The 26,902-nt window shown below is 40.2% G+C and overlaps 2 protein-coding genes across 9 annotated transcripts in view; one reads left to right on the top strand and one right to left on the bottom strand.

The window, feature by feature from the left end:
• hdac7a (histone deacetylase 7a) overlaps nucleotides 1-15,722 on the top strand; it is a 59,526-nt gene extending 43,804 nt beyond the window's left edge. For all 5 annotated transcript variants that reach the window (XM_018675304.2, XM_018675306.2, XM_018675308.2 and 2 more), the window contains 14 exons: nucleotides 54-285; nucleotides 718-851; nucleotides 1,203-1,323; nucleotides 1,638-1,687; nucleotides 2,382-2,489; nucleotides 4,028-4,083; nucleotides 4,591-4,678; nucleotides 4,864-4,983; nucleotides 5,075-5,172; nucleotides 10,621-10,739; nucleotides 11,175-11,308; nucleotides 11,849-11,930; nucleotides 12,137-12,275; nucleotides 12,421-15,722. In XM_018675304.2, coding sequence (XP_018530820.1) covers nucleotides 54-285; nucleotides 718-851; nucleotides 1,203-1,323; nucleotides 1,638-1,687; nucleotides 2,382-2,489; nucleotides 4,028-4,083; nucleotides 4,591-4,678; nucleotides 4,864-4,983; nucleotides 5,075-5,172; nucleotides 10,621-10,739; nucleotides 11,175-11,308; nucleotides 11,849-11,930; nucleotides 12,137-12,275; nucleotides 12,421-12,463 — 1,524 coding nt within the window. In that variant the 3' untranslated portion in view covers nucleotides 12,464-15,722. The remainder of the gene's footprint in view (nucleotides 1-53; nucleotides 286-717; nucleotides 852-1,202; nucleotides 1,324-1,637; nucleotides 1,688-2,381; nucleotides 2,490-4,027; nucleotides 4,084-4,590; nucleotides 4,679-4,863; nucleotides 4,984-5,074; nucleotides 5,173-10,620; nucleotides 10,740-11,174; nucleotides 11,309-11,848; nucleotides 11,931-12,136; nucleotides 12,276-12,420) is intronic.
• Nucleotides 15,723-18,600: 2,878 nt separating this feature from the next.
• Nucleotides 18,601-22,691, bottom strand: LOC108882660 (twist-related protein 2). Of its 4 annotated transcripts, none has more exons than XM_051071047.1 (3): nucleotides 21,362-22,691; nucleotides 20,256-21,102; nucleotides 18,601-19,201 (listed from the first exon to the last, which is right to left on the bottom strand). In XM_051071047.1, exon 1 carries the CDS (start codon nucleotides 22,223-22,225, stop codon nucleotides 21,578-21,580), a length of 648 nt encoding a protein of 215 aa, XP_050927004.1. In that variant the 5' UTR covers nucleotides 22,226-22,691; the 3' UTR covers nucleotides 18,601-19,201; nucleotides 20,256-21,102; nucleotides 21,362-21,577. The 4 variants fall into 4 exon arrangements, with proteins under 4 accessions (XP_050927004.1, XP_050927005.1, XP_018530826.1 ...); XM_051071048.1 differs by having other exon boundaries at nucleotides 20,835-21,102; XM_018675310.2 differs by having other exon boundaries at nucleotides 18,601-21,102.
• Nucleotides 22,692-26,902: the final 4,211 nt, after the last annotated feature.

Below are 26,902 nucleotides of genomic sequence, written 5' to 3'. Positions count from 1 at the left end.
TTATTTACTTTGAATTCTATCCATAACTTGATTATGTTTCATCCTTTGCATAGTCATTGTTATGGGAACAGCAGAAGCAGCTGCAGCAGCTGCATCGACAGATGGAGACCCTGGCAGTACCCATGTTATGTGGCAGCGGCAGTGGAGGGGTTGGTAGCGGGTTGGGTGTCCATCGCCCACTATCACGTACGCAGTCATCCCCAGCCTCCACTTCTCTCACTCTGCCTGAGAAGACCCTGAGCCTGGCCCCACAGGATACCAGCAGCAAACCACGCTTCACCACAGGTGAGTCAGACATGCTTATACAATGCTGTAATAGGTATGTATAATAATTTTTCTCAATGATATTTCAAAAACACGACGCTCCTGTGATGAATTGGTTAAGATACTGGCTATATTACACCTCCCAGTTGGAATCCAGCTGGGGGCCGTTGTTGCATGTTGTTGACCATCTTGCTGATAACCGAAAGAGCAAATTGTGTCTATAAGAAAAGTGAAAATTGCCTAGTAGAACATATTGTATAAACTAAATGTTTCTGAAAAGTAAATATTCAATATGAAAAAAATTGTTTTCAGAAGCAACTGGAGTAAATATTGAGAAAAGTAGTCAAAGGTCAGCATTAATACTCTTTTGGCCTTTGGTGTGAATATAATGTAGTGTATATTGTGACTGCAAAATCTTGAGATCTCTGCGTGTATGTATGTGTGTGTATGCAGGCCTGGTGTATGACTCTCAAATGCTGAAGCATCAGTGTACATGTGGAGACAACAGCAGTCACCCAGAGCATGCTGGGAGGATACAGAGCATCTGGTCTCGACTACAGGAGAGAGGCCTGAGGGGACAGTGTGAGGTACACCAACACACACACCCACGCACACAACACACCTACAGATTTGGTCAGTCTTGTATCAGTAAAGTCGAAAAAGGTGCAGACTATGAGGCTATTTGAAAATCTGTTTCTATTTGCCTGTCTGAAAGAGTAAGGTTGAGTTTACAGGTCTATTGATTCTTTTGGAATCTGGCTATCTGGCTTTTTAACATTATTAATTATTACATATTATGCATTATCCATACATATATCACTCTTTATGTGATGGCATGGTCTCGACGCTTGAGGCTACCACGTAGGTGTGTATTCTCCCTGTACAGCATTTAAGTATTGGAGATGAGAACATCTAATGAAACTTTTGTGTCTGCACAGAGTATTCGTGGTCGTAAGGCCACTCTGGAGGAGCTGCAGTCAGTCCACACAGAGCGCCATGTGTTGCTTTATGGCACCAACCCACTCAACAGACTCAAACTGGATAACCGCAAACTGGCCGGTATGTTACACCTCAGACTGATTCTTAAATCTGAGCCAAATTATGTGACTAAAGACTATTTCATGACTAATAAGACATTATTGCGATTTTGTCCTTGAATTGCATTCATTAAGTTTAAAGAAAATTACAGATGCCATGGAGGTATATAGCGTACCAACAGTTTTCTCATGCCAAGGGATTATGCTGGCTTAACTGATGCCTTTAGCTTTCATTAACCTTCATAGCATGAAATAATTATACTGAAAAGAGTAAAAAATAGTAATACATATGTTAATGAATGTATAAATATCATTTCCATGCTTCTGTTTCCTCAGGAATCCTCTCTCAGAGAATGTTTGTGATGTTGCCATGTGGAGGAGTGGGGGTAAGAAAAGATACACACACACACACACACACACACACACACACATATATATATACACTCACAACTTTATTTTTGATTATAACTCTCCAGAGATCTTAATGAATGCTATACAATACACCACAATCACTGCATTGATGAAAGATGATATTGTTTCAAAGAAAAGCAAGAAAGACAAGCAAGAGAAAATTACAAGAAAGACAGAAAGAAGGACAGGATATTAAAGAGGAAAAGAGAGTTGGCTTGGCCCAGTGCTAACGTTTGCCTGACAGTCCGTGTCGGACCATGACAAGTCAGACTAATGAGAACCACATGTCCATGACCAAGGATAAAAGAAATGCCTCAGATTTCATTGTCCGAGCCAGATGGACAGTAATGCCAGTTTGTGAACAAACAGCAGAAAGAAAAAAAAACAGAATGGAAAGGAAAATTAGTAGCAAATCTGGATCTGGCCTTGAGACGGGAGAGTGAAACGGACATTTTCACTCTCAAGTCACAGCTGTACTTTGGGTCATCCATGCCCTAGAGAACGTCTTTGGTTTTCTTTTATTGTCCCAGAGATTCTGTTTTGGTCATTCAGGATTAATTCAACAACAAACGTTAGAAATAGTTCCACACTTATGGATGAATATGGATAGATATTTCTTTTTAAGAAAATAATTAATGTCGGCTCTATTATTTGTTTGTTGATTGGCAGGTTGATAATGACACAATCTGGAATGAGTCACACACCTCTACAGCATCACGCATGGCGGCAGGCAGCGTTGTTGAGCTGGCCTTCAGAGTGGCCAAAGGAGAACTGAAGGTAAGAAGGGAAACCCTGCAGTCATTCGGTATCAGAGACACAGACAGGGGACGAAAGAGCCAAAAGTGGCTCTGCTGACCACACAATAAGCAGCAACTTATGGTATTACTACCATGATGTAAATAACTAAAAACAAACACAGGAGGACCTACTCCCACTCCAAACAGTTACAGATTAAAAACGCATTGATTTTTTTTTAGAAGTTAAAAAAAACAATGCTATTTTAGCCATGACATAAAAGTGACAGTTATAATGTTGTACCCATACATACAAAGTTACTGCTTTTCAGACACTGGGTCATGTCCAAAAACAACTTATTATTGTTATTGTGAAGTAAGAGGCGTTTGTATCCTCTGCAAACTGTTTTGTTCCTGTATTGCAACTACTAAGGTCAGAGAGTAAAGATGAACTTCGTGTTGCATCCAGCAAAGAAGTGTGCCTCGCCCCGCCTTAAGGAGCTACCAACCCACTTCAAAGATGAATGGGTTTCAGAAAAGAATTTTTCTGTCACATACTGGAATAGATTTTCTTCCTTTTCCTCCTCACAATGATTAAAAGTCTAGCATAAAGATGGAATTAAATTCTTTTTTTTATTGTAAATGGTCAAATGTAAATATACCACTGGCTAAAAGTATTTATAGCTGGTAGCTTCAACATGTCTACCCCAACAGCAACAAAGAAGAATGAAAAAAAATTGTGTAAAACCAGGCAGGCAGGAATGAAAAACAATAAACACCAACCTATGGCTCCATCTATACTGAGCAGTGGCAGTACACAACCACTATTCTACACTACAACCACAGTACCAACCACTCCACTTCAAAGCTATTTTTGAGCTATACATATTATAGGAAATGTATACTGTATACTTATGTACAAGACAACATAATAAGTACCATGAATGACCTCTGTTATCAGAGTGCACACATTTGATCTTTTGTGTGCATGAAATGTTTGACTTTATGCTTTGAGGTTTACTCTCTGAGACAATAAAGATGAAGCTGACCATAATTCATTTCACTTGCTTTTAAAATAGAAGTGAAAAAATCTTAAATCCATAGATACATTTCTAATTCTATGAAATTGTTTAAAGCCTTCATACTGTATGTATGATATAGTTAAAAAATATAGTTAAAAGCCATTGTCATCAGGTTAGAAGACTGGCTTTTAAGACAGATAAAGTCACAGTAAGTGATTCTTAAACTATAGAAATTGCAGGGATTGCAGTGATGTAAGACTGTGATCATAAAACATACTTCACTGCTGTAAATACATGCTGCATTGCTTTAAACAAACCAGGAAACATTAGTTGTCTCATGTTTACCTTTATTATAACACAATTATAAATTACAGTTTTTGAATTTTGGCAGTAGGATCCCTTCAAGGAAGAGTTTTCTTTATTAATGTGCTAAAACAGTTGTATTCCTATACATTATAAAAGCCTATTAAATTGAAGGATTGTGGTTTCTTAACAGTACATGTAAAGTTCTCCATGTCCACTGAAACACTGATTAATAGCGTCTTCTTCTTCTGCACAGAATGGCTTTGCTGTGGTCAGACCGCCAGGGCATCATGCAGAAACCTCCAATCCAATGTAAGAGTGTGTGTGTGTGTGTGTGTGTGTCAGTCACATGCTCAGCCTGACCACAGTGAGTTTTCCTGTTCTTGCTGCATTGTCAGCAGCTTCTTTTTGGAGGACATTTATGAAGTGATAGAGAGAAGACAAAGGCACAAAATAAGGAAGATGAATGCGTTTTTCTGTTTTTTGTGTAGTTTGTTTTCCTTTTTTACTGATGCTTCTTCTCATTTATCCTGAGCATCAATCCTCCACAGCTAGTGTAGCATTAATGATTAAATTTTTTCTGACATGTAGCTGTAGTAGCTCATTAAGAATGAGTATAGTGTGAAGATAAGCTTAGATTTCTGAATCACTGACAGGACAGACAACCCAGAGAGGCACAGAGCCTCTCCATACCGCATATGACTGTACACCACTCATCACACACTGACACACCGAAAGACAATAAACAAGCTATCGGAGAGCTTTGGTATTTCTTCCAGTCAAATCAATTGATTACATTTCTCTGAACTGTCTCTACAGGGGTTTTTGTTACTTCAATTCAGTGGCTATAGCGGCTAAGCAGCTCCAACACAAGCTCAGCGTCAGCAAGATCCTCATTGTTGATTGGGTAAGATGGCTTGTTAAATTTGACCTTGTGCACATATTTTCATTATTGTTGTTTTCACTGATGAAAACCCACTGTGAAACTCACATATGCTTAGAGTATGTCTATGATAGTCAATAGTGAATTTATGTCCTGTGGTACTGTTATGAACAGTATAAGATTCATGTCTTCCTTCATCTTGCTGCCAGGATGTTCATCATGGTAACGGCACCCAGGAAGTGTTCTACAGCGACCCCAGTATTCTCTACATCTCACTTCATCGCTATGACGACGGGAACTTCTTCCCTGGCAGTGGGTCGCCAGATGAGGTGGGTGACGTCCAGGACACTTTGGAGCCCTGGTATGAGCGAAAGCACCACAAGAATGAAAGTGGTTCTAAATAATTTTTTTGTTTTGTAGGTCGGTGCTTTAGCAGGTGAAGGCTTCAACGTCAATATAGCATGGACAGGAGGACTGGACCCACCCATGGGAGATGCTGAGTACATTGCTGCATTCAGGTACAACCACATACTGCTCTGTTTAAACACTGCAACACAAGTAAAAAACAGCATCAAGTGTGAGTGTCAAGTTGAGCAGAGATCTGCTTAGTGTGGGGGATATAGCACATGGTTCACATAGTGTTCATACTCATTAAAGCATTCAGTGACCTGTTGTGTTACTTCGTGCTCTGACGTCTGCAAACACTTTCTATAGACTGTTGTACAGTAGTGGAAAAGGAAAGGAAAAGGAAATCACTTCTTTAAACTGATTTTGAGAAGAGTCTGGGAAGTTGATGTGAATGGAAACATATTCAGATTGTGTTTATGTTACACAACATAAAGTCTAAGATGGGTGAAATGTGCTTTGTTGTATTATTTTATCATAAATGGTACACTGCATATTATTTCTAATGTTACCACAGCTGTTTTCATAAAGATTGGAACACAAAAAATATTGAAAGTGTAGAGACAGTGCACTGAAACAGGTCTTTTTCTGTTGTCATTGTTTCAGCACGCTCACAAAGTTAGGCCAGTAAAAGAGGAGTACAGATCATTTGTCTCTTTGGCTTTAATTTGTGTCTTGGATGTGAAATCTGGTAGATAAGGCAACAAACAAATAAAGCCTACATTTAGTTCACTGTCCCAATAGTTTTGCCACCAGCTGTGTTCCAGTTTTTATTGATCAGGATAAGGATATCCAGTGGAGCTCTAATCAGACAATTTCTCTCATTTCCTTTACACTGAGCCACAACAAACACACTTAAGCTGATCAGAGGCTCAGCTTCACATCGCCTCTGACGTACTTCTTGCGTAATTAATAATCCTTGTCATTTGGAGAGCATGTGTCTGGCGTTCCCGGTTTCCAGTAACTTCAGATGCTTTACAGCAAATGGTGTCCAGGTCTTGTGCTTGACAGACTGCAGACTGTTACTTCCTGTTCATGGGTTGGATAATTGTCGTTGGTGGGTGTTTGGCACCAATAAAGTTTCAGTAGTGTGGGCTTTTTGGTTGTCTGGTGCATCAAACCCCAAGGAAACTGTGGCAACCGCATGGTTACTGGAAAAGGAGCACAGCGGCAAAGTCTGAGACATAACGAGGGAGTCGTGTGCCCATATACACAGGCATGCATATGTTTATACAGTACTTGAGCGCAAACACACAAGTTCAAACAAACACTCACTCACACACACACACATACCTACAGTATCAGGTGGGTGGGCCACGATCTGAACACTAATGAAATGATGAAATAAGCAGGCACTGTCAGCAGTGATCTGCCTCAGTGCATTTAGTTCCTGTCATCACTGTGTACCTCCAACAACATACAAGGTCACTTACAAACAATGTGACATTTATTCAAACATATTAAGTCAAGTCAAATCAGTTTTATTTATGTAGCACTGAATCACAATCCAAAGTTATCTCCATTACTGCTCATTTGAAGAGTTTTGGATATAAAATGATGTCTTCCTGAGCAGAACAGCTCCAGGACTGTCTCCTCATAGCATGACCCTGACCTCTGACCTTTCTGTGGAGCAGAGCAACAGAAAGACAGATTTTCCTGTGAGGATAATTAAAAGCCGGGGGATTGTGTACTCAGTGTTTTTGAGGAGGAGCAGTTCACCTCTGTGGCAGTGACATGACAATCCAAATTTATTAGCAAGCTAAGTGTGGGTGTTCATATTAGATTACATCTACATAGGGGATACTGAGAACTTGTGGTATACAAGTGAAAATGTTCTCTGGCTGTTGGGAACAAAAGCCTAAATGGTCCTGTACATGTATATAGTCCTAGTGACAGTGATTGGGCCAATTGGATGGAGAAAAACACAGTTTTGCAACCAGATATTGTTTTTAGATAGAGATCTTTTTTATAATGGTACCCATGCCATTTTGAATTACTCAAGATTTGATGCTTGCAGATCCATCTGTTCATAGTTTACATTCAAATTTGTCCCTCCTTGTTTGTTCCTTAACGTCACAGCTGAACAGAAAAAGTGCAGTGAACTAGGTAATGCTAGCTTTAGTGTTTTGTTTTCATGCGTGAGACCTTCCTTAAGTTTTGGATGTTTGGGAGTTTTTGTGTTCTCCAAAAGGAGTACTCAGAGAGGTAGGTGTGTACCCTCCAGAGCCTGATATCATGAAGAAAACACAGAAAAGGTTTGTTTTTCACATTTAAAACAAAAAATGTTTTGAAAAGTATTTAATGACAAAATTGAGTTAAACTACTCTCCCATCAGATCTAAAAGGAATTAAGAGGGATGTGTCTCTTCGAGTTCAATGGGAACAACAAAACTAATTCAAAATATCGTTTGTATTACATAATGCCAATCATATGGCCTAGTCTTCAGATCTTGACCTAATAGAAGTTCTAAGTAATTCTCTGTTTCAATCAGCCTGAAATCCTAGATGGTGAGGGTTCACCACATCAAAACGTTTCCCATAATTGCCTGCTCATTTAAAGACTAATACAAATTGTAAGATGTGATGTGAGTTGGGATCATGAAACCTGAACTGAATGCTATAGAGTGCAAGTCACTTTTTGCCAGTATTAGCTAGTGTAGAATGAGACAAATGAGAAGGTGTAAGTGTAGGTTAAGAGAGAGGGGATGATGAACAGAGAACTTAGCGATTACATGATCAACGTCATAGACACTTAGGCCACCAAGATGCCAGATAAGTAGTACAGTTTAATTGTATAGCCCAATATCACATACCATGTCTCAATGAGCTTTACTGGCCCAAAACATCAGCAGTCATCATCCCAGTCCAAGAGGGTGAGGACAAACCCTTAGCATAATAAGGAAACAAAGGTATGTGTCAATTTGACATTCAATTAGTGAAAATAAACACATCTTTCTATGACATTAGACTGTAGGGAAAAAAGTCTGTTTACTGTATGTTGTACAGGGCTGTCAATTAATTATCGTGTTATGAGCAAAGAATAAGCAAATAACTGCACTGAGCCAGAGACATTATAAGCCAAGGAGGACTTTGGCTGCTCTTACTTAGAAAGAATAGCTGGTGATATTATGAGCTGTTTTGAAGAGGTTTTCTTCAGAGATTTACTAAAAAGTATTACGATTAGCCTGCAAGGCCACACAATCTCTTTTAGGCCATAGTAGTGAGGCACATTGCCTTAACTCAAAAAGAGCATTTTTCCTCTCATGGAATCAAAATCTAAAAGGCCCCCCACCTCCCACCCACTGCTTAACACACCATGCATCCCTTTGTAATTAATAAAGGTTGCAAATGTTGAATGGCCTGTGAAAAAAAAGTATGAACCATTTAATGGGATAGATTTTATGGTTAAAGTTTGAGGGCTTCAACTTCAGAGGGGGAGCTTTAGTGCATTTTCACCTTATCCTTCACTCTCACCCCCCTACTTTTCCATCACCCCGACCCTCACCACCAACCTCACACACGCGCTCTCCCCCTCTATTTCTCCTCCCTTGATTGATCTTTAATAAGCGCCCCCTCCTCTCCTCCACCATCCCTCCTTCCCGCCATCTTTCCATTAGTTTGTCTGTAGTTACTCTCTCTGGGGGGAGCACTGGAGCTTTAATGGGTCTACAGGGGAGGTGGGGTTGGGGTTTTGCGGTTAGGTGTGAGTATGTGTATATGTGAGGGGATGAGTGAAGAAAGTGTGCATGCTCTGCTCCATATCCACATTACTATGATGAAGCTTCAGTCTGCTTGATGGATTGAAATTATTTATTAAATCAAAGCATAATACAACCCCAACATACAACATACAGTATCAGTTGTTCACAGTAAAATATGAATATGTGTTTGTGTCTCCATGTGCACGAAATTTCATCTGTGCTCTATATGTCTTTGTGTTGTGTATCCTTGTGTATATGCTCATGCTGGAATGTGTTTGTGTGTTTTATCTCTGTTTGTCCTCATTTTTGTCCATGAGCTCATGTTGTCCATCTGCATGCGGTCATGACAGCAGTATGTGTTTGGATATGTGCATGTGTGTGTGCATGTGTGTGTATGAAGGGGAGGGAGGGAGGTCTCCAAAGTCCCTAGGCAGAATAATGAAGGTAAATGGATCCCAGATGGACTGTTTTTCCTCTTTTCTCTGTGTTGTCAATGACGTGAGGCGAGTGACAAGCCTCTAATGGGAAACAGACTCACACACTCTGACTTTGAACTCTGCCGACAGCATCGAGCTGCAGAGTTTAGCCTCTCTCCACCTCGGGATTGCGCCACTCTCTTCTTAACAACAATAGCATTAAGGAAGTCTTCATCTGTTTGAAGTCCACAAACAACACTGTGCAGCTATAAGAGCTGACAAAACAATATGACTTTGTCAAGCATGACTTGTCTTACTCAGGGCTCTGCAGCCTCTCCAACAGAAACAATGGTCCTTTGTCAGCTCTGTTTGAGCTGCTGAGTCTGGGATCAGCCAAGTCTCGCTTTCACTTGTCATGTTAATGACTTTTTTTTTATCATAAATATTTGTCATCTCAGTGAGATTGTCCAGTTTTGAAATGCCCACTTTTTACTGAATATCAGGGACAATCTTCACGAACATATTGCTGAAGTGAATCCAAGTTAAAGTGACTTGTTAAGCTTTAAATCAGTAGAGATGAGGGCTACAACTCTGGTTGTGAAAGTGCAGTATCATAATTTGGGCAGTGTTGAAGTGTTCCTCTCTTAGGTCCAGATTTGACTCTTTAATGTGTGTGCTCGTTCGTTCCTCTTGTGATTTTCTCTCTGACTCAGCACCAATGCATTTTGTGCTACAAATAGTGACTTTGTTGTTTTAAGTCAGCATCAGTAATTAAATGTTGAAAATAACTCCTTGAATTGATGTCCCATTAGTGATGTCACTACAGCAGCGTAATCAGTACTTTCTTCAGTGTTACAGTAGTATGTGTTCGACAGTTGCTCCAGGTTGCCAAGTGTTGTCTGCAGTGTTGCGTTGGTAGAATCACTGGCATAATGTTGATTTTCAAAATCTCAGAATCCAGATTTAGACTCGTGGATGAACTCTCCCTTTGAGTGACCTCTGTGTTATTCTACTATTACTTTTTATGTGACTCTAAAGAAAAAGCCCAGTTTCCTCTCCTTCTATTCTTCAGTTGTACTATATAATTAAGGCTCAAAAAAGCACATATCAGGACAAAATAACTACAATACACATGTAATTTAAATTGTTGGATTTTGATTGTCAATGCAGCGGTGTGTTTCTGACATCTTTAATGTGCATGTTACAACCAGGAGATTGCACAAACCTGCAGTATTACAGACTTAACATGGCAAAACACAACAGACTTTTCATTGGCATTAGTGGTAAAATGGAAAAATTATTTACACACTGGCATTATCTATAATAGTGCTGTGTAATGTGTGACTTGTATCAACCTCTATTGGCAACCAGTGGGAATTACAACAACACAGCCATGTCGTCACAATCTCTTTAAGTTACAGTGGCCTCTGTGTGTGTTCCTCCAGGTCTGTGGTGATGCCCATCGCCCAAGAGTTCTCCCCAGACGTCGTTCTGGTGTCGGCTGGATTTGATGCTGCTGAGGGCAACCCAGCTCCCCTGGGAGGGTACAAGGTCTCTGCCAAATGTAAGTGTAGTTCTCTACCACAGATTGCACAGGCTGTCCTCCAGTTTTTACCCCAAGGTCTCGTTTTTAGCAGGGAATGCCAATAAGAACTTTATTTTGTCGTCCTGCGGATGTTCAGAGATATTAATAGATTATTACAGCTCCTGTCAAGCTTGGACCAAAGAGCAGGAGTTGTGCCATCTACCATAACTTGTTTCATCAGTAATGTACTATAATTATGGTAATTAGTAGTTGGTATGTTGCTGTGGGAGGATCCACAAGGTAAAAATATACATTTGTTTTTATGGAATATTGGAAATTATGGCAAAACCTGTTTCTTAAGTCTTGTAATGCATAGTCTCAACATTGCAGCCTACCTACCGAGCTTTATTCTTATTGGCTTTTGCATGGTTCATATTTCATGGTAACATTTCTGTGTGTGTTTGTCTAACACAGGTTTCAGCTTCCTGACTCGCCAGCTGATGTCTCTAGCAGGGGGTCGTCTGGTTTTGGCCCTTGAGGGAGGTCATGACCTTACAGCTATCTGCGATGCATCTGAAGCCTGCGTCAGTGCACTCCTGGGCATACAGGTAAGGCATACTGGGTAATGGAGTTGTTTTTAAATGTCTGCTCCAGAATAATTAGTGTAACCAATGCATTCTCAGTGCTGAAATGCTTTCCAGGTTTTGTGAAATTAGAATTTTTGGAATATCTGGAGGTTTTGAAAGGTCAGACAGGACAGGCAGGGGGACTTCCCAACAGGCATGTTTCAAAGTTAAAAGGCAAATTTCAGATATTTTTCTCCATTATCAGGGTGAGCATGGGCTGTTTACCCCCTTTGTTACCTATCTTTGCTGAAAATTAGCTAATGTATGCACACATTTGTAGAGTCCATACTATGATGTAGTAGAACATACTGTAGAAAATGTGCATTTATTCTTAACAGTTGTCAATTTTTAGACAATGAATTTGTTAAATTATGTTGTGGTGGTTTGTTAAAGGTAGAAAATTGTTCCTTATAACACTAATCATGTAAATCTTACATCACTTCTTAACCCACCATTTAACCATTGAAAAGATGCACAAAGGTCATTTGATTGTGTCTTCGTGTCTGCCTCTCTGTCCTGTAGGACCCACTGCCAGAAGAAGTCCTTCTTCAGAAGCCCAATGCTAATGCAGTCCATTCCCTGCAGACTGTCATACAGATACAAAGTGAGCAGCAGAAATACTGTGTTCATTCATTCTCATTTTGTTGTTGATTATTTTGACCGTTGTTTAATCCTGTCGAAGTGCAATGTTGCATCTCCTCCCACTGTAATCAACACATGTCGCCTCTGGAAATGATACTGAAATCAGAATAGGATCCTCATCAGTGTGCATGATCACACCAGTAAGCTGTCTGTGTGTGGATGTTGCAGGTCAGTACTGGCAGAGTGTGAAGGCTCACAGTGGATCAGTGGGTCTGTCCTACCTGGCTGCTCAGGCAAGAGACTGTGAGGAAACAGATGCTGTCAATGCTTTGGCCTCGCTCTCTGTGGGAGTCCTTTCCAACAAGAGGTACAGCACACACACACGCACACGCACACACACACACACACACACACTAACACACATGGTCATGCAAACAGGCAAAGACAAAAATCACACTTGCACTAATTCTCCCAGCTCTCCACTCATGTCTGTCTCTCATCTTTCTCTCCAGCCTCCCTGATGAGCCAATGGAGCATGACAGTGACTCCATGTAGAGAGAATCCGACCAATCACCTCACAGAAATCACTTTCAGGAATTGGGCCCAACCTGTAGCCTTGGATCTCGTGCGCTGTCACATTACCATGAAGGGGATGCGTTTGTAATGCCACCGAGCCCCACCCATCTGCCTTATTCACACACACATGCACATCCGCCAACCCACAATGCTGAACCTCTACAGACCTGCCGTATGAGCACCTCAATGCTGGTAACCACTCAGCTGAAGCCAGCAGCACTACCTGCAGCTGGGAAACCTTCTGAAACCTCACCAAAGAGCAATACAAGAAGATTTTTAATAGACTTTTCATGTCTCCTGACTGACATTGGATTGTTTGTATGTTCAGAGGTCCAGATCCACAGCCCTGTGACCACAAACCTTGTAGGAACAGACAGAATTCAGAGTCCAGCTCTGATTATTCTTGAAGCACTATGTACCAGCAGCTGTTTTGTTGCCTTAATTTTGCCTTAATGAATGGACCAACATCTGGTTTCCAACTTTGGATTATGAATTCTTTTCTCTTGTGCCACTTTGCTTCCCATATCAAAGTTGAAGCAAATGGGAAACTACATTGCTGAAGCAGAATGAACCTACTGTATGACGTCAGGCGAAAGCATATACTGTTCACACATGCCTGATGGATAAGATGCAAAAAATATCAACAAAGAAGAAGTGGCCACATTAAAAAGAAAGAATATGGAAAAGACGACACAGAGATTGTCTGTTTTGATGATGTCATTACATGCAGTTTAACCACTAAAAGAAGACAACAAAGAACTCAAGGGAAAGAGAGAAAATGAAGACACAAAATGGACAACTGTGGTTTTGTAGAAACAAAGAAAGGGCAAAAGTCCTTGTTGTTTAATTGCACTGTTCATTCCATAATGTGAACCATAAGAAATTCCAAAGCTCTGGGAAAAGAAAAAACAGCTCCTCTCTCTAGGTTATTTAATAGTTTTTCTTTTGAAGATTTGGATGAAATGGTGTTTGCTATATTTTTTCCCACTCTTCATGAGATGTCTTATGAAGTTTCGGACTCGTTCTAAGGACACGTATTGGCCGAAATACTGTACAGTTGTATTTCCTATGAAGTTGATCTGAAAGTAGGCAAGATTTTTAAGAGCAGGATTATTTTTCACTCCTGTTCAGTGTCTTAGATGCACACACACATACACATATACATACCTACATACACATGTACAAAACAATGATGAACTATTGATGTACCACTAGTATTGAATACTGTATATTATTGTTTATATTTGAGACTAAATGAGCATTCATTCCACCGTGGCACCACTGAGGACCATTGCATTGTTCTATAGTGGCAATAATGTTAAATGCACTTAATGGACATCACCCAAAGAAAACTGCCTTAAAACAGCCTGCACTTGGGACTGTATGCAAGCAACACGAGGGACCAGTATGGATACTGCTCTAACAGTGACTCTACTTTTCAAAGACGACATTTGAACCTGTGGATTTAGGTGAAACATCATATATGCAGACTTTTGACCTTTTATTCTGTTTGATGATGAGTACAGTGAACTGGCCTGGTTTGAATGTTTTGTTCATTGTCTAAAAAAATAGGCTCATCAGGGCTCATCACAGTCTAATTAAGGAAACAAATGCATTGTGTTTTGTTTGTGAGTGTTTTTCCATTTGTGACTCTTCTCTGCTACTGTGCTTAGTAGCTGCACTTCTTGTCACGTTACAGTCAAACTCGACAACGCCCGTTCTGAACATGTCAGTCCATCATCTTTGTAGTAGAGGTCATGTTGATCATTCATTTGAAGAATTTTCTCACTGCCCTGCTACAGGGCCATGTAAGGGCTCTGCATTCCACAAGTAAAAATTACAAGATCATGTTTCTTAGTTTGGAGGTACATGTGTAGCAAAATAAAGCTTGTTGAAGTCTGCACACTAGGTTTGACCAATTTAGACTTTTGATGACCAATATTAATGTTGTTACATCAGAGCTGCAGACAGCTACGTCGAAATAATTAAATTTGACAAAATTTGACTTCCAATATTTCAGGATGTTAAACCTCCTAAAGCAGCTTCGACACTAAAACTCTCCATTGAAACTAATGAGACTAATGAAATTCCTGTTTGACTAGTATTCCTTACGTGGCTTTGTCTGGAAATTGATGCTTTAGAACTTTCCTTTGAGTTTTTAAAGCAGCACAATCCAATTTTCAATTCTTGCTGGCAGAGATTTGATGAAAAAGAGACTTGATTTGCTGTTCGTGTGTAAATGCAGTTTTTGTCGAATCTAGACTGAAATTAGCACAGTCTGCACAGCAAGTTCATTTGACTGGCTGAAGGAACTAATACCAGTTTAGGAAACTGTATGAGTGTTGAGTTTGCTTTAGTCAGACCTTGGGCATCATCTGCCCAACAGAAGGCCTCAGAGGTTTTATATTAGACAAAAGGACACTAGGTCCTCCTGAGGTCCCTATGCTGTTGCACTACTGCTTCATCCCAGTAGGAATTCTTAAGGAAATGTTGCATGGCAGATTGGTGTTCTATAATGAGTGCAACTGAAAAGTGTGTTATTCCTTTAGTGTTGTTCATAGTATTCTTAACAAGTGACGGCATTTAAACCATATGCTGTGTCTGTCTTATACAGCGCACCCAGCAGGTGCATGTGGTTTCTATGAAGTAAATGTCGGTGTTATTGAGTGTATGTGTGTGTGTGAGAGAGAGAGAGAGAGAGAGCGTGGGTGTGTGTGTCAGAGAGAGAGAGTGTGATTGCATATGCACTAGTACATATGTAAACTTCTGTCATGTGTTTTATGTGTGCATTTGCAAGTGTTAGTATGTGTGTGTTTATATTTGTGTGCCTGCCTAATACTGTAAGTGACCTCTTCTGTATTATATTCCTAGTGGCTGTTTTTTTTTCTTATGTAGAGGCCAGTATCGCCTCAACTCTTAATTCCCTTTATTACTGATGTCATTTGTACCTTCTTCTTAAAGAAAGACACTGTAAATAGAAACTTCAAGACCAAAATACACATGTCACACATGTGCCTTGATGCATTCAGTAGTATGTGTATTGGTAACTCTTAACTAACTGGACTTACAGTAACTCTATAAACATGACATTGAAATCTTTGTTTCATGCTACCCTTTATTATTTACCTGTATGTGTTATTTTTCCTTTACATTTCCTACCATTTGTATGTATAGAAAGATTGTCTATTTTGTACTGTTATTTTTGTCTTTTTCTCTTGATTAAAAAAAATTACTTCCAGTATAAGCCCATTTTTGTATTTTCTTTTTCTCCAAGCATCATAATATGTAGGTGAGTATAAGAGTGATAATCTTCGCAATACCTTGATTCTATTTCCTGGTAAACTATTTATTGACTAATAAGTGTTTAATGGGGAAAAGGAAGTTAGTATACTTGTCACATGCTCTGTTTGTAAAAAGCTATGTGATGAAAATGAATAGAACTGTTGAATGGTAGCAGTCACTATATAAAAAAGAGAAGAAGAAGAATGAAAATACATCTGAAACAAAGTTGGTTGTGAAAAAAGTACCTAGCATACAAGCCTCTGATTTTTCTTTCAGTGGAAATAGATGGGGTATTTGAGGAATGAATTTAACATTACTTTTAGAAGTACCACTGACAGAACAGGAACAAGCCACCTTGCAATATTTGGAGGAGTGCAGTTTAAGTGACACCCGCCCCCTTGTCCCTAGTAGCGAGCTATATTGCCATTTCAAATCCAGCAGTAAGGAATCATTAATATTCAGTGTGAAGAGCTGATTACCACAAATTGCTAACTAAAATCTGAAATTAGCAGTAATTGTCTGAAACTCACCAAATTACAGGACCAATGTCCTAACTTTAAGACTTAATGCAGAAATGTTTTTAAAAAAAACAAAAAAAAACCCAACTTTCATTGACAAAGTCAGCTTCAGTTCAGCATGATTAAGTGCCTATTGTTGTGCTACATGGGGATTTGAAAATGTGTAGTGTAGTTGACAGTGGTTGACAACCAACTGTAGTCATTCAAGCTGCAGTAAGGTAAGGTACAGGGAGAAAACATCACGCAGTCAGGCAGATGTGCAGGAAAAAACAGGCAGATTTTCATTTGTTGTCTCCAATTACAACAAAACAAAGACAAAAACAGGCAAAAAGGGATAAAACCAGTCTGGTGCGGCTCTTCAAAACCCCCTCCATTTTCTCCCATCCCATTCAAATGTATACAGCATAAGAGCCTGTTCAAACCAGCATCAGGACCGAGCTCAAAGAATATACAGTACATAATAATGTCCTGCACCTGTTCATTCCAACAAGGCCACAACCTATTCTTCGATTTGTCAACATATATGCAGTACAATCAAAATGAACAAATTACTAGCTCACCACTCAGCATTCATCTTAATTAGCTGTTGATTTCACCCAGCTATTATCCAATCAGAACTGAGGACCCACCTACTCATACTTCCAATAAAAGGGCCTCTGTTTAAGCATGCTTCCTGTTTAAGCACCAGTCCAGGATGACTTCCACAAATGACTCAGGTTACTGCTTTCGTTGTGTTTTTTCTTATGTTAGTACATCACAAGAAATAAACCTAATTCTAACATTGGCAATACAGTTCTCTCTTTGTTTGCTCCGTTTAGTTTATAGCTTTAAAGAAAGAAAGAAAGAAGAATGTGAAAGAATGTCTAACACCTAACAAAAAGGTGTGTGTAGACATGACAATGTTGTAGGTGGAGGTAGGACTCAGTCCAAACCTTTTTGGTCATTGCTTTAATCTGTTATTGACATTGTTTGATTACTTTGTGGCTACGTAAGCACAACATTTCTGTGTTAGTCAGTCAGTCTATCTTGAGATAGACAGTCATGACATGAATGTTTGGATGTCATAAACATATTTCCCATCCATTCCACAGGACAGTTAATGTGGCACTGATCTCAGCTGTGAAGTCTCAACATGATTAGGGCAACTGGTTGTCTTCCCCAGGCACTCACCTGCTCAAACCAGGCTCCACAGAAGAAGAAAACTTCTCAGGTCTGTGCATTAAACATCACATAATGAATTAATGACAGGAACAGAGTTGAGGAATCTCAGTAGTTTTTATCAAGCGCAGACACCATCACAGTCCATCCACACAGGTGTTTTCAGTTATTATGCTTGATTAGGTCTCTCCTCAGGACTGTGTGGGTTTGATTGACATCTGCCTCACTCTCCTTTTGGTTTTACTGCACCAGCTGAAGGGGGACAGCTTACACCTCTAGTGTTTTTATGTGAACATGCATGGAGCCTGGAGATGAGTGAATTCCATTCCTCCTCCACACAACTGGAAACTGAGCAGACTTCTAACCAGAACAACTGGAAACAGTTTGAACTGCACTAGCTAGTTGCTGCAAACCATTTTTGAAGCATGCTGTAGTGTAGAGGAGGGGAAGAACAGGGCACTAAACTTAATGCGAAGAATAGCTAAATGATGAATGGAAAAATATTCATTTTTAAGCAATGTCTATGACAAAATATATCTAATTTGTTCTTTGTCTTCAGATCTGTGAGAAACTCTACTGAAGACTGTGAATAATTTGTCTCTAATTATCTGACAATATGGATTTAAAAAAATACCAGGAGGCCATGTCTACAGAAATTAGTAGTCTAAAGAGACCACTGTATGTTGTTATTCTGATGTATGAGACCTTAAATAGATGTGCGACTACCAGTTAGCTAATTGCGCGGAGCATTTATTTTTAGCATTTGACATCATGAAATATGGCCAGCATTCGATGACACTATAATACAATAGTCAGTTCAACTATACTATTTTATTTTTCAGGGTTTACTTCTTTTTTATTTTCTCCAAACTTGTGTCAAGCTACAACTTAAAATTTAAGTCCAAACTCAGCTATAAATATTCCCAGAGCCCTTAATTGCACATTAACATGTTCTTTTTGGAGGAATTAACTGTTCCTGACTGACCAGGCAAAGGCACACAGACCTCATTAAACAAGAGACCAGGGGGAAGGAGGAAGGAGAGGAAAACAAGAGAGACAGTTTAACAAGAGAGACAGGAGACAAAGAGGGTGTGGTGCCAGAATAAATCTTTGCATCGTTCATCATCCAGTTGCAGCACAACAACAGGGACTTCAGGATTAGTCTGAAGACAGTTTTATTTTTCAGACAAATAATGATACACTCTGTGCTGTATGTATCACTACATCTAATTCTCCAGGGATTTTTATGCATGTAACATTTATAATCAGTCATACTGTATCAGTGTCAGTTATTTGCTAAAACACTGTGTATACTTAAAGTAAATGCTCGTAAGAAAAACAAAGCCTCACACTCTGTCTGTAAACTGATGTACAAGAGATGAACACACTGATCACTGATGAGACTGGAGTCTTACAGGTGAAGTCTTTTCCCAGTGACAGCTATTATATAAGTTTCCTTAAAATAATATCTAGGGGGAAATAGTATGAAACAAAATAAACTGAACACAAATGTGCCATGACCTATACTGTCAACTCCTTCTCAATAAATGGCAACAAATTTTGATGGTCCATTTCTCCAATGTCAATCTGCATCCTGATCAAAATGCCTTTATTATTCTTAAACAGTCTTTTTATTAAATCCAGAAGTGAGGTACATAAAGTTTTCCATTGGCATCAAAGTCCATATGATTAGGAATGCAGAAATGGTAGCTAGTAGTAGAGATGTACAGGGAAGATGACAGTCACTTTTTTTCAGCAGCTGGAAAGACAAAAATGCAAACATGTTACTGCGGTAACCATTTATATTCATGTCAAAGTTTGTGGTGGTCATTGAATGTTGGATATAGGAATAAAAATATTCCAAATAACTGCTCCTGAGGAGGAAGATAACAGTATTTTCTTTCTTAAATAACAGAAATATATGTTTTATTTTTTAACCTGAACATCCTAGCATCAAGTCAGAAAACACACTGATTCAAATGAGATAACACAGGGTGATGCAAGGGCATTAAACTGAGACTTAAATGTGGTTTTGAATGCCCTTGGTTGTTGCCAAGTTGCAAAGTTTCACACATCCTGAGTTGCTGTACCCACAAAAAGTAAAAGTAGACAGTTAAACATGTAGCTGCCATCTTGTCTCAGGAATTAGATGGATGGAATTAAGGTACACTCAAAGTTAATCTCCCTGATTCTTGATGCCAGTTGCACTCATGTCATAAACAAAATGCAAAAGAGCTGCTTTTTTTTCTCTTTTGGAGCAGAACTGAATTCTTTTTAAATGTCAAGTGTCTTCTAACATGTCAGCGAAGGTTAGCCCTCTGAGACCACACTGTGCTGACTGTGGAGCTCAGTAAAAGACTTCATGAGTCTTCATAGGAGCTGGAAACATTAGCTACCTCCCTGGGACACGCTAATGATAGGTTGCTGGGCTTCATGCATATTGGCAATGAAGGAAGAAGTGGTTTGTCATGGATATGTGTTGAATACAAATAGCATGTCAACGCCCATTTCCTTGTAGTTTAGTTGTTTATATGAAATGAGAGCTAAACCCTGCAGGTGATGTTTGCTTGGCATTAGTTCTCTCTCATGTAAGACTGAAATCAGAGGTACAATCATACCTAAACTGGCTGTTGTTGCTTTAGTGCATGTATGTAATTTGGTAATTATGGATGTCGACTTTTAAAGAAAAAGGCACTTGGGTTCTTTTTAAAACTCAAGACGTGGGGGATGTGTACATTTTTGTGCCTGGGTGTGTGCGCACCACTACACCTATGCATGTATGCTCATTTGTGTGTGTATAAATCAGCTCTCACCTCCTCCATCACTCCCAGTGGTTTATGGGAGCCCAGCAGGGAGCCACATCAGCCTCCCCTTTGATGGCGACACACATGATTCATGGCTTTTAGAGACCGTTTGTTTTCATTATGCCTCCTCGTCAGCTCGCTGTAGCTGTATCACGGTTTCGTGCAACGCAAGCAAATTTGGGCCAAAATGAGAGGAAAGAATTTCAAGAGGAGAGTTTTTTTTGGCGCTGGAAGAAACAAAGGGGCTTGGTTTGGGTATAAAGAGGAGAAACTTAAGCCAGGATGACGGCTGCCCGCGGCTACTTTTTCCACTGTCGCTTGGGTTCAGAGGTGGTCAGAGATTCATAATATGTCAGAGTCTCGGAAAAGTAGGAGCTGAAAGGGTATGGAAAAGTCAAAGGTCCAATCTGTCTTGAAACATCCAATTTTGTCTTTCCAGCCCTGACCTTCCTCTAATCCCTCCTCTGCATTCTCTAGTTGTTGCTCATTGTATATTATACAAAACATGCTCACACTTGCTGTGGCCCAGGGCAGAAATTAAGTTAAAGAAAAGTATTACATATCAAATGTGGCTCAGAGTATGCATACCTATGATGATGATGATGATGATGATGATGATGATGGTAATGAGGATGACGATGGCAGTTAGGGTTTAAAATCAAAGGTGAGATGAAACCAGAGGGCATGCTTCGGAACCCAAGAAAGCCGAGGGGTCACAGGGCTCCAGCTGAGTGAGCTGTGATGTGGAGGCAACTTTTAGGGACAGGGCATCCTTAACCATCAGGTTGTTGAATTGAATGAATGTTGAATGAAGTCAGTCTGTTTTTGTCTCGTCTGTCCTGTCCTCCACTGTGATCTATGTAAACAGAGTACAAGTGTCGTAAAAAAAATCCCTTAAAAAAGCAAGGAATCATACACTGAGCACAATGTCCCTGTTGTGATACATTTCTCCAAACCTATCACTGGCACACATGAGCAGTAACAGCTGCTTTTGGCAAGCAAAATAATAGAATCACGAGAATCCATATTTACATTTGATATGTATTTTGATGACAATGACAGCTACTACAATTTTCATGAAATGGTAGCGGCTTAAAAGTCATCCAGATGCTTACATAAAACTATCAAAATCTCTTCTCATCAAGTGTCAGATAGCCTTTCCACTGAGGCAAACAGATGATCTGCATTGAGGTGCTAAATAGAGTCCACTGGTCAGCCACTGGTCAGCTGCCTGCGTCAAGTAAGAATATTTCTGTCATGAGGAATTCATCATATGTTTTAGGGTTTTTTGGTTTTTGTAGTCGAAGGACAAATCTTGCTCTCAGGCAGGGTTAGTGACCAGCAGACATTGTCGACCAGGCCCCCTCCATCCTCCAGACAGAGAAGGCATAGCTCAGCCTTTCATGGGCGAGGTAGTTACATCCAGCCAGCTTAGTGTCCATCTCATCACTTTGCAGTACCTGGTAAAGGAAGTCAATGTAGCGTGATGCCAACTTAAGGGTCTGGATCTTGCTCAGTTTGTCCGAGGGGAGTGTAGGGATTATCTTACGCAATGAGGCAAAGGCCTCGTTCAGAGATTGGGTCCGTTGGCGCTCCCGGATGTTGGCGATCACTCGCTGGGTGTGTGGGTCCTCTAGGGCTGAGAGACCTCCAGGACTGGGACCGGGGACAGGAGACAGGGATGGGCCTGAGGAAGGTGGCCGATGCTGAGGACTCCTCTTGAGTCTTTTGGGACCAGTCGGGGTGCAGATCTGGATGTCATCCAACGGCTTAACCTTGCCATTGTCTGCTGATGCGGTGGGAGTAATTGTGGTAACGTGATCCTCCGTGTGTGAGCCTGTCTGCCGTTTACGCCTGGTGACCCCCGGTGTTGCTACAACAACGGGACATGCATTAGAAGGTGGTCTTCCCATGTTCTCCTTGCTGGAAACCACCCCTCCCTCAGGGTGGTCATCATTAGACTGCTCCTCCTCTCTCATGCTTGGCCACGTTTTTCTTCTGCCTTCTCTCTTCTTTATGTGACTCTCCTTCACTCCTCCTCTGAATATCTTCAGTGTTTCTCTCTTTCTTTCAATACGTTTCTCTCCACTTCCCCTCTTCTTCTTTCACACAGTTTTCCTGTGTTCTGTCCGTCTTCAGGAACTCCCCGTGTTACACTGTGTATTTCTCTGGCCTTCTGCTGTGTCGTACTTCTTCAACAGATATCAGCTTGACACTTTGTCACATCCAAACATGCCACGCCAAAATGGGAGAGTAATCAGCCTTCAGTTTTGAATCGCCACAGTGCTTCTTCATCCACACTCATGGAAACCTTTCAGTGATCTCTTCCCAGTCTCTGTCAGTGAACACTGCATCGGTAAGCTGGGCTGTTCTTATGCCCCGCTCCTGCAGCTGCATGTGAGACAACAGCAACCTGAATCTGACTTTTTAAAGGGAGGAGACCATGAAACTTTCAGCTACCCACCCATGTGACTCACCGATTGGTCCGGAGGAATTTTTTTGGACAGCTGAGCTTAAGACAACAGGAAGAGTGAATCTTAAGCGATTGGTCCGATCAAAAGGACGAGGCGGAGACAAAGGTGTTTCGTACAGCCAACCAAATCGAACCGTTGTGACGTCTGCTTCTTGTCATAGAAGTTGCCCAAGTTTATAGGTTCCAGATTTCCTCCAAAGCAAGTCGCTACCATCCCCCCTCTTGCTGCCTGGTTCTCTGTCCTCTCCTGTCTCCCCTCTCCACAACTCAGCACCATCATCGGTTGCTTTCTATTAAGTTCAGAGAATAGAAAAAAAAAACAATACAAAACAAAAAACAACTGTAAAAGAAGCTCCACAAATGTTTTTGTTTCTGGTTTGAAAGTTGGGCAAAGTTCACCTACATTTTTCTGCAGCATGGTACTTTCTGCTCTAGAAATGGTGAAATGTGATGATATTTTTAACACATAACATTCCAGGCAATGTAGTAATAGTCAGGAATTTTGGTGATACATCTGTCATTGTTCATTTTCTGTTGGGTAAACAAAATTACATTGGTGGAATTGTCAGGTCTGGTATCATCAGTGATGGAAGAGGAACAGAAATGACAGTATACAATGCTGATGCAAAGATGGTAAAAATACATAAATACAGAAGTACAACAGTATGTCCTTTTGACATAATCTACCACCTTCTATCAGACACTAGGCATTAACCAAAACAAGAATTCTTTTTGGTGTTGTATCAATATACAAAATAAAGATCTTACTGTAAATTTACAAATTCTTCTTCATGTTTGTGAAACAACCGAGACAGTGTTCTTTATTGTACTGGCAGTGACTTGGCTGTAGTTTATAAGCATAGACCTGGAGGGAGGAAAGAGCTGGCATTCAGTCAGCAGTGGAGCACTGAGGTCTAATCACAGCATTAAGGAAAGAATGAGTTCTATGAATCAGAGCGAGGGCCTGTGGGACATTTTGTTACTTTCATCCACTGAGCTACATCTAGAACAACCCTCGCTCCAGGTCCAACGTGGGCTTTGCTCTCCAAACTTCTGGGTGCGCTTCCAGCATGGCTCACAGCCACACCCCCCACAAGAGAAGAGACTATTGTTAGCATTATGCTTTTCAGAGACAAGATGCTTCTTTCTGATGAAGACACTGGAAAACTAGAAGTGGTTTTGCATAAGAATTGCTAGGACACAGAACTGGAAAATCTCAAAGTCTGAGTCAACTCAAAGATGGCTCAAGGCCACAGCAAGAAGAGAAACCTCTATTGTCTGACCACAGATGATAGCATTTCTCTTGTGCACACACAATTATACAGACACACACCGTTGCCACAACAATATTTGCACTTGTATGATGCACTGTCCCATGTCTAAAAAATTGCTCAAGCTTTTTAAGCCTCTTGACCCAGCCTTTTGACCCAGTGACCCACCTTCTTCTTCATTTTCTTGTTCTCCTACACCCTGTACAAATTCAGTGACATAACCCTCCACACATTGCCCCAGGTGTGCTTATAATACACTGGAGTTGCACTTCTGTGCCCCTGTAAGCCTGTTGTGTGCTGTTATCATGAGGTTGTGTTACTGCTGTCTGATGTATTTGTGATTGTTGCAAATGCACAGAGTTCCCATTGCAGAAACACTAGATGCAAAGAAAGATAGTGTGGCCTTCATGGGGTTTTCTGTGTGATTAGTTAAAGAGGGGGAGACGACCAAACGAGAGATCTACATATATTTTAATAATCACATCTGCATTTGTCAAGGGATTTGAACTTTATGAGACTTGGGAGTAGTTAATGTGAAAGTAAACAGTCTTTAAGATATTGTGACTTGTGTGACTTAGACTTAGACAGACTTTATTGATCCCTTTAATAGCAGTTCATTAACAATAACTAATGAATCTTGGTCAGTTGGAAACAATTAAGGTGACCATCCAGCTGAAATCCCACTGCCCATCCCTGATAGACTTCACCATGTGTGATTGTGATTAGCTGGTATGTTCATACTGGTGACACACCTACTGTATGAATGGTGTGTTATTTATCACAGCTTCTGGTCATCACGATATGAGCTGCTCCTAAGAATTTTCTTTTTGTCAATCTTCTTGGCATCACGGTTCAGTGGTTAGCATTGCTGGATGTACATCACATACATGTACAGAACATCTGTTGTCTTTGCTGGTGGCAGGTGGCAGTAGTAAAAGTAACATTAAGCTTGCACAAGAAAGAAGAGAATAACTGAGTTAATTACTCCAAGACTTCCAAAGTCTGTGAGAGTATTTAAAGTTTGTCTCAGTTGACTGTGGGCACACTACTACTACTGGCCTGAACTGCAGCTGGTGCCTGGGTTATTGCTGCAAAAACAGTAAAGTCAGATGTGGATAATACTCAGTTTGATTTTCCCCGTGGTGATTAAAAGGTGTAAAGAAAAATAAAATTGCATCCCGTGGAGACAAGAAGTGCTACAGATCAATGTTTTTAAATGCAAATCCCCATTTTGTTTGTACAATGAGCAGTGTACAAACACAAGCAGTCAACAATGCAACACATATTCTTGCATACGGTTTCGGTTGCATACGGTGAACATCTTAGCAAGCATTGGAGCAAGCACAGAGCAAAGCTATTGATTTTTGAGTCATGTCTCTGGCCTGTTCGGTTTAAGTCCAGTATTCACTTCCCTTTTAGCTCTGTTTCAGTTTCCTCAAATTCAGCTCAGCTCTCCTCAGCTGCAAGATGCTTGACTATGTTCATCACTAACTTCACTGTTTAACATCAGTCTAGTAGTATGCAGTGTGTTTATCAGAGAAAACAGCTGCCTGCTGTGCCTGGAACTCCTGGAGGAGTTTCACATTATCAATTAATCCATTATTTAAATAAAACATACTCTGAGTGCAGCTTAAATGATCTTAGAACATCTGAGTATAAGTAGTATAAGTTACACATTCTCAAACTTAATGTGATGAAACTTGGCATATGTTTATATAATGATCAAATTAATCAATCAGTCTGCTGAATGACTAGAAATATTTACATATGGAAGCCTTAGTTACTGTAATGATTCTGCTCTTCAGTGCTTCAAATTGTTGTTGTGGAAATTAGTGTCCACAAATACTCTGTGCACACACCACTGGCAAAGTGTCTGAGTCCTTTTCATCTTCTTCTCTTTAAACATCGTCAGACCATGCGTCCTCTCTGTGGGCGATGGAACACCTGCGATGGATCACAACTATTTACATATCACAGCTCCTTTGAAACTTTTCCTTGCTTGCTAAAAATAAATACCTCCAAGCTAGAGGAGTGATGGAAAATGGATATCAGGTTTTGATATAAACACATATATTGGGGCAGGGAGGCTCACAATGCTTCGTCTTGTATGGGAAGGCCCCCTGGGGGCTGACTGCGTTTGGAAAAAGGGGAAAGAACACTGGACCCTGACTGTTTGAACTGCACTCAAATGAGGACTTAGCATAAATATTTCCACTATGAGAAATGGGAGAATGTTATCACATGTGGAGCTTATATATACACACACATGGCACACACACACACTTGAAAATTCATAGGTTTACAATATGGCATGCATTTACACAGACACACAAACAAAGAGGATCCACTATATTAACAAGTCAGTAAAGGATGTTAGATAGAGTACCTGGTGAAATTTAGTTTGTCATTTTATTGTTTGCTTGCTTTTTACAGAGCACAGTCTCTTGTTTTAGTCTGCCTTTTCCTATTTTCAGTTTTAGCCATTTTCTATTCTAGTTTTCACTTTGCTCCCATCAACTCTATTTCCACTGGAAATGGAGTTGGATAGTGTACAGTGAGTTTAGAGAAGAAGCTCTGATAAACCAATGATACGCTCCCTGCTTATAGCGCCACACAGCACACAAGATTAGCATCTAGTGAGCTGCAGCATTTAACACATAGAGGGAAATATTGAACTTGGCAGTTGGTGGAGACCAAGTCAGAGCTAAATGGAGAATTAGTATTGAACCTACATTCATCAGGTGGATAAAAACATAACTCTAAATGTATGCTAATGTTGCTCCCTGTCTGCTGGAGGTGAAAATAAACTTGTGTCAGTTATTATTTATTCAGATTATTATTACAGTCATGAGGGGGGTGAAAGCAGTCATTAGTAGGGGGGCTATGTGAGTTTCTGCCTCCATAGTGGTCAA

This window comes from Lates calcarifer, linkage group LG6 (genome assembly GCF_001640805.2).
Source record: "Lates calcarifer isolate ASB-BC8 linkage group LG6, TLL_Latcal_v3, whole genome shotgun sequence".
NCBI classification, from domain to species: Eukaryota; Metazoa; Chordata; class Actinopteri; family Centropomidae; genus Lates; species Lates calcarifer.
This window is presented reverse-complemented; position numbering and strand designations above follow the sequence as displayed.